The 16,509-nt window shown below is 36.2% G+C and overlaps 1 protein-coding gene across 6 annotated transcripts in view; it reads left to right on the top strand.

Annotated features, from left to right (window-relative positions):
• Nucleotides 1-16,509, top strand: part of Ppig (peptidylprolyl isomerase G) — a 51,168-nt gene that overhangs the window by 2,572 nt on the left and 32,087 nt on the right. For 2 of the 6 annotated variants that reach the window (XM_013142450.3, XM_013142451.3), the window contains exons 2-7: nucleotides 6,135-6,210; nucleotides 11,927-12,064; nucleotides 12,165-12,239; nucleotides 12,905-13,012; nucleotides 14,307-14,351; nucleotides 15,854-15,941. In XM_013142450.3, the coding sequence (XP_012997904.1) occupies nucleotides 12,004-12,064; nucleotides 12,165-12,239; nucleotides 12,905-13,012; nucleotides 14,307-14,351; nucleotides 15,854-15,941 (377 nt within the window). In that variant the 5' untranslated portion in view covers nucleotides 6,135-6,210; nucleotides 11,927-12,003. Of the gene's footprint in view, nucleotides 1-6,134; nucleotides 6,211-11,926; nucleotides 12,065-12,164; nucleotides 12,240-12,904; nucleotides 13,013-14,306; nucleotides 14,352-15,853; nucleotides 15,942-16,509 lie in introns of those variants that run through there. The other 4 variants (XM_003478649.5, XM_013142452.3, XM_023561148.2 and 1 more) reach the window with 3 other exon arrangements.

Genomic DNA, 16,509 nt, shown 5'->3' on the forward strand with positions numbered 1-16,509 from the left:
TTTTATTAGCAATCTAGTTTTCATAAGTGTACTTTTTTTTTTTTTTTTTTTTTTTTATCGGTACCGAGGATCAAACTCATGACCGCCTGCTTGCAAGGCAGGTGCTTATGTCGCAAAGCTAAATCCCCAGCCCCAAATGTACTGTTATTGAAGCAGTCCATTCTCATTTCTCCTTTGATCTATGTGAACTATATCAGGAGTATATCAAAGAGGCTTGTGTTATTGAAAAAGTAATCTTTCCTTGCTTTCCTTGAAAAAGTAATCTTAAAGATCTGCTACATCATTAATTAGCTTATATGGCTACACTGAGAGGTGGCAATTTTGCATTTAAAAAAAATCACCTGTTGCCAGATGCCATGGCAAATGCCTATAATCCTACTGATTTAGGAAATTGAGACAGAAGGATCCCAAGTTTGAAGCCAGCATCAGCAATTTAGCAAGACCTTGTCTCAGAATTTAAAAAAAAAAAAAAAAAAATGTTAGGGTTGAAGCCCAGTAGTAAATGCCCCTGAGTTCCAGAGAGAGACCACTTTCTCAATAGAATGCATCCCCACAGAAAGATTTAGGAAATGAGCTTCGTTTTAGTGGTGGGTGATTACTGGCAGGCTCTGAGAGAATTTAGAAGCTGAAGGGATAAATGTTAGCAATACCTCGTGAGAGAAGCCCTACATATGACAGGGAAAACTCTGGAAAAGAGCTTATGCTCTCATTAACTAGCTGCTGCTTCTTTGTCTTTTTTGAGACAAGGTTTTGCTGTGTTGCTGTGCATTTTAGGCTGGTGTTAAACTCACTTTGTAGCCTGGGCTAGCCTGAAACTCACTGCGATCTTCCTGCCTCAGCCACCCAAGTGCTGGGCTTGCAGGCATGCACCACAACGCCTAGCTCCATTAACAAGCTTTAAACAAACAAACAAAAATCTGGTGATATAGTCCTGGACCAGGCACTGTGCTTAGTATAGAAGTTTATGATTGAAAGATTCAATGTGGAGCCAGTTCAATTAAGGTATGGAAATACACACTGGTAATCCTTGCACTGGAAAGGCTCAAGTAGGAGAATGGTTACTTTGAGCCTAGGCTACAGAATGAGACATTGTTTCAACAAAAGGAAAAAAAATCAGTGAGGGAGAATCTTTTAACCCTTAAAGAATCAGAGTAATGTTCTGAAAGCTGAAACTTAAAACACATGTAGGAATTAAACAAGGGAGTCAGAAGTGGCAGGCTCAGTGTATTAGTGGTTGAAAAGAATTTACTATCTGCCTTTTAAAGACTGAGTGCTGTGCTGACCATTGAAATTTTCAAATGACTATTTGAATATAACAAAGTTACTACCTTTTGCTGAATTACAAATACTATGTCATTTATCATATTTAATAATTGGTTACTGTATCCTTGTACACTTGCTAGGCATCCTTCAGTCTGCTTATTTTAGGGTATGGCAATTATTTTCTGTACAAGTTGAACCTGATACTTTTGAAATGTATTTGCTATAGTTTAGAAATCTTTGCATTTAATAATATAAAATGTTACTACAAAGTGACTGATAAACATTAAAGGCTAAATATAATCGTTTGCATAGAAAAAAGTTAATAAATAAGAGTATGAAAAAATTGCTTTTAGGATTTTGTGCATTTTCTTATGACCTGTTTCCTTATTTTGTGGAGCAGGAGATTGGAACCAGGGCCTTTGCACTGAGCTATACTGTGGGCCCTTTTTATTTTGAGAGTTGCCATATTACCCAGGCAGGTTTGAACATTATAGATGTGGGCCGTCATGCCAGCTTGTATGAACTAGTTTTTTAAGTGAGCTTGTTGACTATTTCATTAACTCAGTATTTTCATTATGAAAAAAGTAGATCAAATGCAGTGTCACATACTCAGATTTGTGAAATCAGCCAGATGAGTTCATGAGGTCAGAGGAGATGACAAATGGTAATAGTTACTAGGTAGTAGTGAGAACTAGGTCAAACCAGAATATACATACTTTATTTTATGGGAGCAGGCTATGCTTATTGCTATACCAAAATTGCACACAATACCAGGTGTTATAATTTTGTTTCAAGGAAAATTCAAATCTGGATTTTGTGTATCTAACTGTAGATCATTCAGATCAAATCAATCTGTAGTTACTGGGCATGATAGTAGGCATCTGTAATCCCAGCCCGTAGGAGATTGAGATAGGCAGCAAGTCTGAGGCCAGTGTGGGCTATTTAGTGAGGCTCTTTTCTTTTCTTTCTTTTTTTTCTTTTTTTGCTACCAGGAATTAAACTCAGGACCTCATACTTGCCACTGAGCCAGATCCCCAGCATGAGACCCTGACTTAAAAAAACAAAATGAGCCAGGGATTTAGCTCAGTGCCATAAGTGCCTGCTTGGCAAGCACAAGGTCACAAGTTCAATCCCCAGTACCAAAAAAAGAAAAAAGAAACAATTTGCTGTGGCTAACAGATCACCTACTGGTGACTGTCCAAAAGCTTTAGTTATATTCTATGTGTTTTTAGACAATTCATGATTTTATTATATTGAAAACGTTTTTTGTACTACTGTTTTGTCTCCTACTCTTTTGCTGGGAGTTGAGCTCAGCGTCTTGTACCTGCAAGTACTGTTCCATTGAGCTATTTATCCAGCTAATCTTATATTTAGGGTGGTTGAGGTAGGGTCTGGCCATGTAGTCCAGGCTGGCCTTAAACTCGGTTACTCCTGCCTCAGTGCAGGGATTGTAGGTGTGCTCCACCAAGCATACCTACCCTTGATTGATTAATTGATTGATTGACTTGGCTCATAGTCTCACTATGTAGTTGAGTCTGGCCTTGAACTCAATATGGAGCCCAGGCTGGCCTCGAATTTGTAGCAATCCTTCTGGCTCAGCCTCCTGAGTGTTGGGATAACAGGCCTGCACCACCACACACAGTGATTAGTTTTAGCAAAGCAATTTATAAATTAACCCTTGTCAGCGGTGCTTTAGTATGATATTTTGTTGAACCAAGAACCATAATTTAAATGATTTTTGTAATACGAGTGAGTAGTAGGTTGCTTCCGACATGGTATATATGCCACTAAAAACACATGAAGATTTTCTAAATTTAGGATAGTTCTTTATAATTTTTCTTCCACTGTAAGATTTGAACACAGGGCCTTCTACTTGCTAGGCAAGTCCTTTCACTGAGCTTTACTCCAACCCTTTTTGTTAATTTTTAATTTTGAAGTAGAGTCTTGCTAAATTGCTCAGGCTGGGCTCGAACCTGTGATCTTCTTGCCCCTTCTCAGAGTGCTAGAATATACCACTATGCCCACTTTGTTAGTTCCTTATGGTAGCTTCCCAGTTGTTGAATTTTATTGGTTCAAAGTTAAACTACTTAGGAATTTCCAATATTAAGTTTCCAGATGAGTTGAATACTGTCACTAGTAGTATTATCAATTTTTTCTCCATTTGTACATATATTAGATATTATCCTTGTAAGGGTATTTATCATTGGCAAACTATCTCTCTCTCTCTCTCTTTTTTTTTAGTAATCTGAAAATATATTTTTTCCTAAAAATAAGGGTATAATGTATAAGAAATTACTTTCAAACCCATGATCCAAAAATAATCTTTGTGTACCATTGTTGCCCCTTATTGATGTGTTTTGAAAATTTTAGTTTTTTTTCTTTTTTTTCCTTTTTCTCCTTGAAATGAATTTGGAAATTAAAAAATCATCATCATCATTATTGTTTTGGTGTAACTCCTGAGTTTTTTTTCCTCAATACTAGTAAGAATGAAAATGGAATTTTATAGTCATTACTGCTTATTAGATGACTTGCTTTTTTTACCTAATACAAATATCTTAAGCATAAATGATCTTCAGTTATTTCTTACTGTTTTATTCATTTTTCTCTTCCTTTTTTTTTCCTTGTCTTTTTGAGACAGGGTCTCACTATGCAGTTCAGGCTGACCTTGAGCTCACTTTGTAGCCCAGCTGGTCTTGAACTCCCAACAATCCTCCTGCCTCAGCCTCCTGAGTGCTGGGATTACAGGCATGATGAGTAATCACGCCCAGCTTCTCTTCCTTTATAATTTCACATTTTATCCATTTTAAAAATAACTTTTTATGGGTACTGTCTTTGTATGTTAAAAACTTGGAAAAGTATGAGGTTATAAAGTACAAAAGTTTTTTTCTAGCTACCCCCTTTTTTCTCACCAGATACTTCCCTATTAAATGAATATATATTATTTTGCTTCTTTGAAAAATAGACAAAGAACATATCTTATTGTTTCCTTGCCTTTTCTTTTTTTTAATCTAGGAGATAGCAGTACAGCTCCCTCAAGTGTGTACCTGCATATTTTACTGGTGATTGAATTTAGAGCCTTGAACATTCTAGCTGAGACATCTACTGCTTAGCTACCTCCTCAGACCTTAACAACAGTGTCTTGCTAAGTTGTCCAGGCTGACCTTGAATTTGTGATCCTTTTACTTGAGCCTAGAGTAGCTGGGGTTATAGGTGTGCATTTACCATGCCTAATTGTTTTTTAAGCTTTTTAAGTTGTATAGATATACAAGGATTTGTGTAGCCTATACATGTACATTGTATATTCTGTAAATACGATTTAAGTAATCTTCCTTGATGGACAGTTAGACTGTTGATATGCACAGTCTAGGTTGGCTTTTGGGGGAGGGGTACCAGGAATCAAATTTACAATCTTGTTCTTGTCAGGCAGTCTCTGTGCTGCTGAGCGGTATTCTTGGTCCTAGGTTGGCTTTTGAATTCAGTCCTGTGTCTGCTGCTAGAGTTTAGGGATTATAGATGTGACAACATGCCTGACAAAGACAGTTAAGATTAACAACCTTTCAGTACTACAGATGATGGTGCATTGAGTAACTTGTGCATACTTTATTTTAAAAATGTGTAAGAATGTACATAAAACATTTCTAGAAGTGTTGTTACTGAGTCAAAAGTTATTGATGCATTTCTAGTATTGATACACTATTAAATTGGCAGTGAAAAGAAAGATTCTATTATTTCTTTACTAGAAACAGCAGTGTATTAAAGTCAGTACTTTTGTTAACCTAATAGATAAAAATATTACTGATGCAATTATGATATGTAAGAAAAAAAGTTCTACTGGCTTATGAATATTTCATGAGATTATAATTTTTAAGCTGAATTCTTATTACTAGTATGCACTTTTTTTCTTTTCTTTTGGTCTTTTTGAGATAAGGTTTTACTATGCAGTTCAGGTTGCCCTTGAACTAACTGTGTGGCCCTGCTGGCCTGGAACTTTTAGCCATCCTTCTGCCTTACTTGGCCAAGTGCTGGGATTACAGGTATGTGCCGCCACATCCAGCCACTTTTTAAAATTTTTACTGGTGTGGAAAATTCTACAGTAACAATCTGTATATAGTATATGAGCTTTTAATACTTACAATTCTAAATATATGACACTGATGTATTTTATTTTTTATTTAGCATTTAATAGACATTTTTCTATGATGTTAAAAAAAAACTTGTACTAGGCATCATGATGCACAGGTGTAGTCCCAGCACTCAGGAGGCTGAGACAGAAGGATCACCACAAGTTTGAGGCTAACTACATAGTGAGTTCAAGACCAGCTTGTGCTGCATAGCAAGACCATCTCAGTCCCAAAATAAAACAAAATTAAATAAAAAATTTAAAATTTGTGTTTTCAGACATAGGTAGTCTGACATATGAATTGGTTTACTTTATATTGTTTCTAATTACTATTATCAAAACAAACTCAAATCTGTTTCATTTAATGTTACTTTTGTAGAAATTCCAATACATAAAGTCGGTACTCATAGTTCTTAGTTTGTAATGTCAAGTCGCTTAACAGAATTGCAGTTGCTATTTTGGTTATGCCACTTTTTTCTTATGGTAGCAAAGTTTTTATTAAAGATAGGAAAAGCAATAGGCTCTGTAGAAAGAATTTGGGCCAAGTAAAAGTAGAAAAATAGGTACACTTTACAGAAAAGAGCAAGCCACAGTGAAAGAACACAGTAGGGTAGTTATTTTAGTTTCAGTGAAAAGCTTTTGTACCCTTTTCATGACCATGCTGGGGATTAAACTCAAGGACTTTGTGATTATTTGGCAAGCTCTGTACCACTAAACTATATCCTGAACCTTATGTTATTCTTGAAATCAGATTTTGATAGATTTCCAAGGTGGACCTCAAACGTTCAAACCTCTTGCCTCAGCCTCCTGAATATCTAGGATTACAGGTATGTACCACCACACCTGCTGACCTTTGTGCTTTTAATGGTTCGATACATAGAACCTCCATCAAAGTGGGGGCAGAAAGACATTGAGAAATCTTTGGCTGACTGTTGATGCTTTGTTTTGTTTTGTTTTGTTTTGGAGACAGGATCTTGCTGTGTACTTTAGGTTGGGCTTGAACTTACTATGTAGCCTAGGCTGGCCCCTAACTGATGGTGATCTTCCTGCCTCAGCCTCCTGAATGTTGAGATTACAGGCATGTGCCACCATGCCTGGCTTTGACTCTTGATACTTAATAGATCTAGGATTGCATAATGTTTTAGTGTCCCTATTCCTATGCATTGTTCTATAGTAAGGAAATTAATACATTGATCTGTTTGTTTAAAATGTTTCCTTTTTTTTTTTTTTTTTTTGTGGTGCTGGTGGTAGATTAAACCTAGGACTTGGAGATTTCCAGTCTCTCTTTATGTTTTTTATTATGAAATTAGGTATCCCTTAAGTTGCCCCAGAATGGACTTGAACTTGTAATTTTCCTTCCTCACCTCCCAGATCCTAATTTCCTTTAGACATACAAATAATAAACTTTTCATTATTTCAACTTTTTATTTCCATTATTTGATTTTTAGTAAATATAAAATATTATTTAATATGTAGCATTTATGTAAATATTCACACATTTTTTTGACCCATTTGCAGGGTTGACAAGTTTTTTTGTTTTCCAAATCTATTTTATTTCAAGGAGAAAAAGAAAAACCTAAAAATTTCAAAACATGTCAGTCAGGGGGCAACACTGTGTATTGTTATCAGGGTGACAGTTTTGTGAAAAGAAAACAATCATATTCTAAGTTCTTGTAGACTTAAATTTTAAAATTTAAAAAGAAAGACTTGAAAAAAAAATTTTAGGATATGGGGGCTTAGTGGTAGAGCAGCTGCCTAACTGTCAGAAGCCCTAATTTCCATCCTAAGTACAAAAAAAAGGAAAGTGTAAATTACTGAATGTCTCTGTGTTGCCTAGGCCAGACCTAATTCCTGTCTTACACACACCCTCCTGTCTCAGACTCCCAAATAACTAGAACTACAGGTGTGTGTGACAGATCTAGGTTAAAGAATAGTAATCATGGAGAGTGGGATAGTTTTTTAAAAATGTATTATTTAAGATTTGTCTTTTTCCTTTTTATCAGTACCAGGGATCGAACTCATGACCGCCTGCATGCAAGGCAGGCGCTTATGCTGCTGAGCTAAATCCCCAGCCTCTAGATTTGTCTTTTTTTTTTTTAAGACAAGATTTCACTGTGTAACTACACAGCGAACTCACTATGTGGCCCAGGCTGGCCTTGAACTCACTGTGATCCTCCTAACTCAGCCTCCTAAGTGCTAAGACTATAGACATGTACCACCATGCCTATAGTGCATTTAGTGCTTTTTTTTTTGGAACCGGAGATCAAACTCAGGACCTTGTGCTTGCGAGGCAGGCACATAGGCCGTTGAACTAAATACCTGTTCTTGAGTGCTCTATTTAATTTTTAAAAATTTCTTTTGTAAGTCTGTTCTATTAAACCTGGGAAATTAAAAAACTAATGAACAAGGGGCCGGGGATTTAGCTCAGCAGCATACGCACCTGCCTTGCAAGTAGGCGGTCATGAGTTTGATCCCCGGTACCCATTTAAAAAACAAAACAAAACAAAAAAAACCCCTAAAGAACAATCACCTATAGCTTATACACAGAGGTAGGTTCTTCATATATTTTTGTATATTTCCTTTCTTGTTGGCTGTGTTTTTGTGTTTGTTGATACATTTTCTCGGTAGTTCGGGCTGGTTTAGAACCTTCAGCAGTCCTCTTGCCTCAGCCTCTTGAGTGCTGGGATTATAAGCCTGCATACCATGTCCAGCTTTCTTTTACTATTGACTAACTTTAAGTTGGGAAACTAATATATGAGCATATTCTCATTGGAAAAAATTCAAACTTGTTGTAATTAAAGCTGAATATGTTATTGACTTTTGTCTTTAATTTCTATTACCTTTGCAAATACACTGTTTAGAATATATATATATATTCCCTAGACTTTTTTCTTTTTTCTTTTTTTTTTTTTTGTCTTTTATCGGTACCAGGGATCGAACTCATGACTGTCTGCTTGCAAGGCAGGCGCTTATGCTGCTGAGCTAAATCCCCAGCCCCGCTCCGTAGACCTTTTTCTGTAGGGTGTTGGTGTTATTTTATCAGGTATGAGAAAAGAACTATGCACGGGGAGGGGATGTCAACTAAACAGATTTTCAATCCATTGCTTTCTGGTGCTGGGCATAAAACCCAGGGCCTCAAGCATACCATGTAAAGCTTTACCACTTAACATCCCCAGCTCTGAACTGTATGTGTGTATGTATGACTCTTTAAACACTTCTATAGTGTTAAATAATGTATGCCTTACTTTAAACTATTCTCCCACTAAGAGATATTTTGGGGATTTCCGTATGTTATTACTTCTGTGTTTCATTCATTTTTTCTTTTCTTTTTTCAGTGGTTTTTGTTTTTTTTAGTCAGTCGTGCTGTGTAGTTGAGGCTGTCTTGAACTCTGTATGTACCCAAGGCTGGCCTCAGACTTGGAGCAGGCTTTCCACCTCAACTTTCTGGTTGCTTGGATTATCAGGATGTACCACCACTTGGGGACAATATTATGTCCCCATCCTCTTACATATATTCATTCATTTGGTAAATTTTGATTACGTACCATATGCTAAGCATTGTCTGTAGCTTTAGGAATTAAGAAGGGAGCAAGGCTTGAAAACTGTCAGACCATGAAGCTAGTGAGACGAGATAGATATAAAGTGTTAGAGAATGTGGTTTGTTCTTAGTCAGAGATGGTCTCTGAACGGGAGGTGATATTTCAGTAGCGAGTTAAATGAGGAAATGATTGTGTGAAGATCTAGTGTCAAAAAGCATTCCACTTACAGGGAACAAAAAATGCAGAGAACATTAGGGAATGAGGGGGGGGGGTGAAGAACAGCAAGCTTTACAATGTAATTGAAGTAAAGTGCAAGAAAACAAGTAGTAGGGTTCAAAAGAAGGTAAAGTACTTCTGTTGGGCAGTACTAGTTCAGATCCTTAAGATCTGTGGTATGACATTTCAGTTAAATGTTGATGAGGACATTTTTTATTATTTAGAGACAGGATCTCACTATGTAGTGCAGGCTTGCCTTGAACTCACTTATGTAGACCAGGCTGGGCTGAAACTCATGGTGATCCTCCTGCCTCAGCCTCCCAAGTACTAGGATTCTAGGTATACACCACCATATTCAGCTGGTAAGTGCATTTTTAGGCAGGGTACTGAAACAGGTTTCATATTTTAAATGATTTACTTCTTTCTGGTTGTTTTGTGGAGAGTGGGCAGTAAGGAGTAAATAAAACCAGAAAAGTCATTTGGAAGGCTCTATAATAGTCCAGATACTAATGGTAGTAAAGTCTATTTGAGAAAACTTTGGAACCAGAGCTGTATACTTCCTAGTGTGGTTTGGATAATGGAGCCTTCTACTTGGTAAATGTTTGAATAATTGGGTGTGAGGGAGAGTAGAAAACAAAGATACTGTATTTCAAGTATTCAGCCATGGTGGTTTGGACAGGGATAATATTTACTGAGTACTTGAGAGCATGAAGGTAGAATAAAGAGTTTTATTTTTAATATTTTTAACAAAGCAAACCTTTTTTTTGGGCGGGGAGCAGTACCAGGGTTCAAACTCATGACCTGACACTTGCCAGGCAGTCACTTTCTCCATTGAGATAAGTCCCTGACCCAAAATGGAATACCTTTCAGGTGATTTATTTGTTTTTTTGTTTTGTACTGGGGATTGGTCCTGTGCTTGCCAGGCAGCCACTTATGCCACTGAGCTATATTTCCAGCAGCAAACCTTTTATTAAAATAAAACTATTCTGAAAAGTACCCTCATTCTTAAGTGTCGCTCAATCTTTTTTTCTAGTTAATTCACCTATCAGCAGCATACATCTAAAAGAAATAGAATAAACCTACTGGTAACTCTTAAGATTTTGTTTAAAAGCATATGGGTATTTAAGAATAATTTTTGTCAGCTTTTAATAACTTTTGCCAGGCTTTCAAAAACTCAGTATATAAGAAATGAACTATGATAGTAAATATTTTGTGTTTTTGGCAGTGCTGTACCTAAACACATATGAAGGAAGAGAAATCTCCATTTGGGACATTGTGATTAAGTAACTGTAGAAGTTTGTGTAGAAGAAAACAATGTAAATAATAAAATTTCTCTTTCTTCAATGTGGAGATTTTAAGAGAGCCTGTAGCAGTTATTTGGATAATAAAAGATGGTGATATACTAAGTATTGATTTAATGTTTTTCTTTAAAATAGGATAGTTTTCTGAATCACATTTGTGGATTCAGAGTATCCCCATCCAGATGGGTAGCAACTGAAATATTAGCAGTGTAACCAAGCTGGCAGAATATTAATGTTATAATTTTTCTTTTAAAAAATTTTAATTTTTTTGCAGTCCATAAAGATTACCTCATGAGGACTTGTTATATATGCATGACACATCTTAATTCTTCCTTCCGCTAGCTTTTTCTCAAGTAATTTTGTGTGTGTAATATGTTAGAGGATTGAAAGATATCTTTTCGGGGCTGCCTTGCGGTCGTGAATTTGATCCCTGGTACCGATTTAAAAAAAAAAAAAAAAGATATCCTCTCTAGCTTTGTTTTGTGCAAAACAAAATTCTATTTTTCATTACATTTAGAAATTTAAAATGGAAGAAGTTATGAGAAAATGGTACTTTTTTCATGTGATAATGCCAAAAGGGAATGTTACAACACTTGGGCTGATTTTTGAATACAACATAATCTTGTATAAATTTAATCCTTAATTCATATAAGCAGCATTAAACAAATGGATGAGTACATCTAATTTGTATTTTTCAAATTGTTGGTAATTTGGGCAAGGGGATTATTGTCACTCTCTCTCTTGCTTTTCTTCCATCCTTGGCATTCCTGTGTTGAGGATTTTAACCTGGGCCTTGCAAAAATGCTGTATCACTGCTCATCTCTGACCAGTTGTTGAGTGCTGTGTTTATCAAGTGGTCTGGCTTATATTTGTGGGGTTTGTAAGGGATAGTGGTAGATCTATGAACCCACATAAAAAATTATGTAGAGCTACCTGGCCATAGTCGTGCACATCTGTACTCCCAGCACTTGGGAGGATGAGACAGGAGGATTGCTTTTATTTACTAGGAGTAAAAATATTGGCTTGACTCAATTATCCTTGGTGTTTTTGTTTTAAAGGTAATCAACCTGTTCAGTTCACTAGTCATGTTGACTATAATATAATTTTGGTTGGGGTGATGGTCTCTATTTGGCTGATACAAAATTCGATTATATGAAAATGGCTGAGCCTCATGTTTCTTATTTTGTTCTTTTTTGTTTTTGGAAACAGTCCCCCTATGTAATCCAGGTTGGCCTTGAACTTACTGTTGTAGCTCAGGCTGCCCTCAAACTTGTGATCTTCCTATCTCAGCTTCTCAAGTGCTGGGATTCCAAGCATGCACTACCACGCCTGGTTTTTAAGCCTCATCTTTCACATTGTTTCTGTTTTCCTCACAAAATGCAATCTGATCTCTGCAAAGCAGGTGGTGATCATGTTTTACCTCATTGGAAATATAAATTTAAACTACATTTCTAGCTTATGTGCTATAGGACTTTTTTTTTTTTCAGGTATGCATGAAAAATCTTTACTGGTTTAGTCTGTTTGCCTGGAACTGTTTTCGCTCTCAGATTGAAGTATTGAAACCATGGGAATAAAGGTTCAGCGTCCTCGATGTTTTTTTGATATTGCCATTAACAATCAACCTGGTAAGACTATTAATGTTACTACTGCAGTTAACATTCATCAATTAATATTTAGTATTTTAAATTAGTAAAGAAACCTAAAACCAATTACTTTCTTTTACAGCTGGGAGAGTGGTCTTTGAATTGTTTTCTGATGTGTGCCCCAAAACATGCGAGAACTTTCGCTGTCTTTGTACAGGTTTGTTTAAATTTTCAACTGGCCTAATAATTCTTAGAAATATTGATTATAAGGGGATGTTAGCTGAAATTGATTTTTCCCCCAGATTTTATTGGTACATTTTACATACACATAGTGATCATATTCTTCATAGAGAATTTGTTCCTATACATGTTATAACTTGATTCTTTTTTCTCCATTATCCTACCCTCCCTTTCAGTCCCTCTTCCCCTCTGAAATTGCTTTCGATACTCTAGAAAAACCTCAAGATTTTTTTAATGAATTTTCAAAAAAATTCTGAAAAAGAATGAAAATTCTTTGATTTAAAGGTTTAGCCAGGCGTGGTGGTACATGCCTGTAATCCCAGCACTCAGGAGGCTGAAGCAGGAGGATCACTATTCAAGGCCAGCCTGGGCTACGAACTGAGTTCAAGACCAGTCTGAACTGTGTAGCAAAACCCTATCTCAAAAAGACAAAAGAAACATGAAGAAAAGAGAAAGGCGGGGAGATACAGCTCAGTGGCACGGTGCTTGACTGCAAGCAAGCGGGAGGTCTTGAGTTTCTGATTTTAAAAAAATGTTCAAAAGGAAGTCTGTTTTATAAAATAAAATCTTTCATGATTATGTTTTTACATATTGTATTAATTTCTTATTTACTGAATGCTGCACTAATTTTTTTCTCTACAGGAGAAAAGGGGACAGGAAAATCAACCCAGAAGCCATTACACTACAAGAGTTGTCTTTTCCACAGAGTTGTTAAGGATTTTATGGTTCAGGGTGGTGACTTCAGTGAAGGTGAGACTGAGTCAACAAAGGAAAATAGTATATTTATATTTTTATTAAATATTATAGATGGTAAAGATAGACAAGTCTTGAAAAGTCTCATTCCAGTTTTGTTCTCACTCTATGTAATCTTTGGTCAAACTCTTAGAATATATTTGGAAGTGTATGAAAGAAGAAAGCTCAAAGAAGGTAATTATACTTTTCGAAGGGGTAGTTTTGAGGATTTAACCCCGATCCTCTGTGTGTTACCCCATCCCTCTCCCATTGAGCTGCTTCCTAGCCCAGTTAAAACTTTGTTATATGAAGCACATTTTATTTTAGGAATGTGCTTCTGGATACAAAATACTCTAAATTGGTCACTGTATATGTTTGATTTTTGTTAAAACTAGTAATCTATACTGTGCCAGCATACTTGGTTTTTAAGCCTTATCTTTCAAGTCTTCAAGTTTCCTCACAGAATGCAATCTGAACTATGCAGAGCAGGTGATAATCATATGATTCACCTATGCCTTTTTATTATATAACTATTATCCTTATTAAAGACATTTTGAAACAAATACCATTCATTGCTGTTAAAATACTCATGACAAAGCTGAGCATGGTGGCTCACGCCTGTAATCTCAGCACTTGGGAGGCTGAGGCAAGAGGATCGTTGCAAGTTTGAGACCAGCCTGGGCTACAAAGTGAGCTCAAGGACAGCCTGAACAGCATAGCTAGATCCTGTCTCAAAAAGACAAAAAAAAACCCAAAACAAAAAAATACTTGTGACATAGTCATCATTACAATTCAAAAGCTCTTGTGCTGATGAGTGCTTAATAGGCCTTGTATTATTGCCATAGTATCATAAGAGCCAGGGTTGGTGCATATACCTGTCTTGGGAGGCTAAGACAGGAGGCTCACTTCACATTTGAGGCCAGCCTGGGATAAATAGCAAGATCCTGTCTCAAAAAAAAAAAAAAAATTGAGATCTTGTAATTATAGACATTAGATCATATCTTCGTGAGGGGAGCAGTGCTGGGAATTGATTGCACAACCACATATGTACTAGACAGGTGCTCATTGCTGAGCTGCATCCCGGTTGTTTCACTCATTCCCTCTGTTGTTATCTGTGTACTTCAGCCTCCCCAAGCCAGAATCACACTAAGGCAGTGCTACAACCTGTAAATTACATGGTTCACTGTGATTTTTATGAATCATTGGTTCAGAATCATTCGAAGTACTTTGTAGGCAATGTTTTGTTTGGGTAGGACCTTCAAGGAGTTTAGTACCTTGTGAGTTCTAAGAGTCTTGTGTTTTTCATTCTTAGGAAATGGACGAGGAGGAGAGTCTATTTATGGAGGATTTTTTGAAGGTAAGAATATTTACATTTAATTTATAATCTTAGTATTTTATTTATTTGATTACCCTTTATTAAATCAGGATTATTCACTAAATAGCATACTAATATCCAGTTACATTCTAATATGAAAGTTCTTTTTAGTTCATTTTTTAAGAGTTATATATATACTTTTCATACAGATGAGATTTATTTTGGTTTTAGGCCATTAGTACATCTTATTGTTTGTTTTTGTTTTTAGTGCCGGGGATCAAACAAACTGACCTTGTGCGTGCCAGACAGGTGCTAATGCCGCTAAGCTAAATCCCCGGCTACATCTTACTATTTGAAGATGAGTTTAATAATGTGTTCTGAAGTGTTAGAATTGTAGTTAGTCCCAGCATCCAGAAGACTGAGACAGAAGGATCTTAGCAAGTTGGACACCGGCCTGGGCTACAAAGTGAGTTCAAGGCCAGTCTGAACTGCACATCGAGACTATCAAAAAGACAAAAAAATAAAAAAAGAATTGTGATGCTAGCATAGGAGCTTCCATAGTGGTGTCTGAACCTTTATTAAAAAAGATTCACAGATATCTCTTAATAAAAATACTCGAATTGTTTAAGTGTTCTTGTTTTTGTTTTTTGTGGTTTGTTTGTTTTGAGACTGTCTTACTATGTATGTAGTTCAGGCTGGCCTTGAACTCACTTTGTAGCCCAGGCTGGCTTTCAGCTCACAGTAATCCTCTTGCCTTAGGCTTCCAAGTGCTGACATTACAGATGTGTACCACTACTCCCAGCCAGTGTACTTGTTTTCTGTGAAAAGTCTTACAAAATCTTTTTGATACTCTAAAATTTGGCCACTTCTTTTAAATTTTAAGTTTTCTGTGATGTGAATTTCATATGAAATTGTATAAGGATGTGCATGTGTGACTAATGGCTTCCATCTTTCCCATTTGGTATTCAGTGAAATTTTGTTTCAAATTTCACATGCCTTGTTCTCATATTCTAATCCTAGTTTGGAAGACAAGTCTCTGTCTTTCTAATGTATGATCCTATAGAGAGTTTAAAGAGTCCAGTTTTAAATAGTATTATGTGTGCTTCTCCCCTTTCACAAGTAGGTGAAAAATAAAGAATCGTATTGGATTCTGTCTTGCTTTGTGTATGTGTATGGTTCTGGGATCTAACCCCAAGGCCTTGAATGTGGTAGGCAAACAAGGAATAGACAGCTTTAAATAATATTTTAAAAAAGGAGAAAAAGTTGACTTATTTGGTTTTTTATAACCTATGTTATCTAACTTACATTTTGCACTAAAAAATACATCTGTTAAAAAATGATTTGAAAGCTGGGGGTTTAGCTCAGCGGCAATAAGCACCTGCCTTGAAAGCAGGCAGCCGTGAGTTCGATCCCCGGTACCGATAAAAAGGAAAAAGACAAAAAAAAAAAAAAAGATAAATAAATAAAAATTTTAAAAAAATGATTTGAAAATGAGTTTTTGGAGATGATACTCAAGTTTAACTGGAAATGTTGCATCCCTTTAGATGAGAGTTTTGCCGTTAAACACAACAAAGAATTTCTTTTGTCAATGGCCAACAGAGGGAAAGATACAAATGGATCACAATTCTTCATGTAAGTATTTATGATCTGATGACCAAGTACCTCAAGATTGTTATCCTTGTGCCCTCCATTGATCACTAATAAATAGGAGAGGATCCCTTAATTGGGGAAGTGTTTAATGGGGAGGAACAAAGAATTACTGAAGGGAGGAGAGAAGCTGTGCTGTTCCAAGTTTTCAAATGATGGAGCTTTACTCCATCTACAAAAACATGAGAGCTAGCTTAAAGACACAACTACTGGCCAAATTAGGACAGTTTGCCCGTCAAAATAAATAATATTAGATTATAATCAACAAAGTAAGAATCTTGGAATAGTCCTATCTTACATATGGGTTTACTTTTTGTAATTTATTTCCCATTGTCAGTTATGGTTGGTAAATACTAAATGGAAAATTCTAAAAATAAACAGTTCATAAGTTTTAAATTCTGCTTATTTAGGTTTTTGTTTTTGAGGCAGAGTCTTGCTAATATAGTTCAGGCTGACCTTGAGCTAACTAACTATGTAGCCCAGGCTGGCCTCAAACCTGTAGCTCCTGCGTCAGCCTCCAGAGTGCTGGGATTATAAGCATGCACCATGATGC

The sequence above is a fragment of the Cavia porcellus genome, unplaced genomic scaffold (genome assembly GCF_034190915.1).
Source record: "Cavia porcellus strain 051 isolate PalLab524CR breed Dunkin Hartley unplaced genomic scaffold, mCavPor4.1 scaffold_12, whole genome shotgun sequence".
In the NCBI taxonomy this organism is placed as follows: Eukaryota; Metazoa; Chordata; class Mammalia; order Rodentia; family Caviidae; genus Cavia; species Cavia porcellus.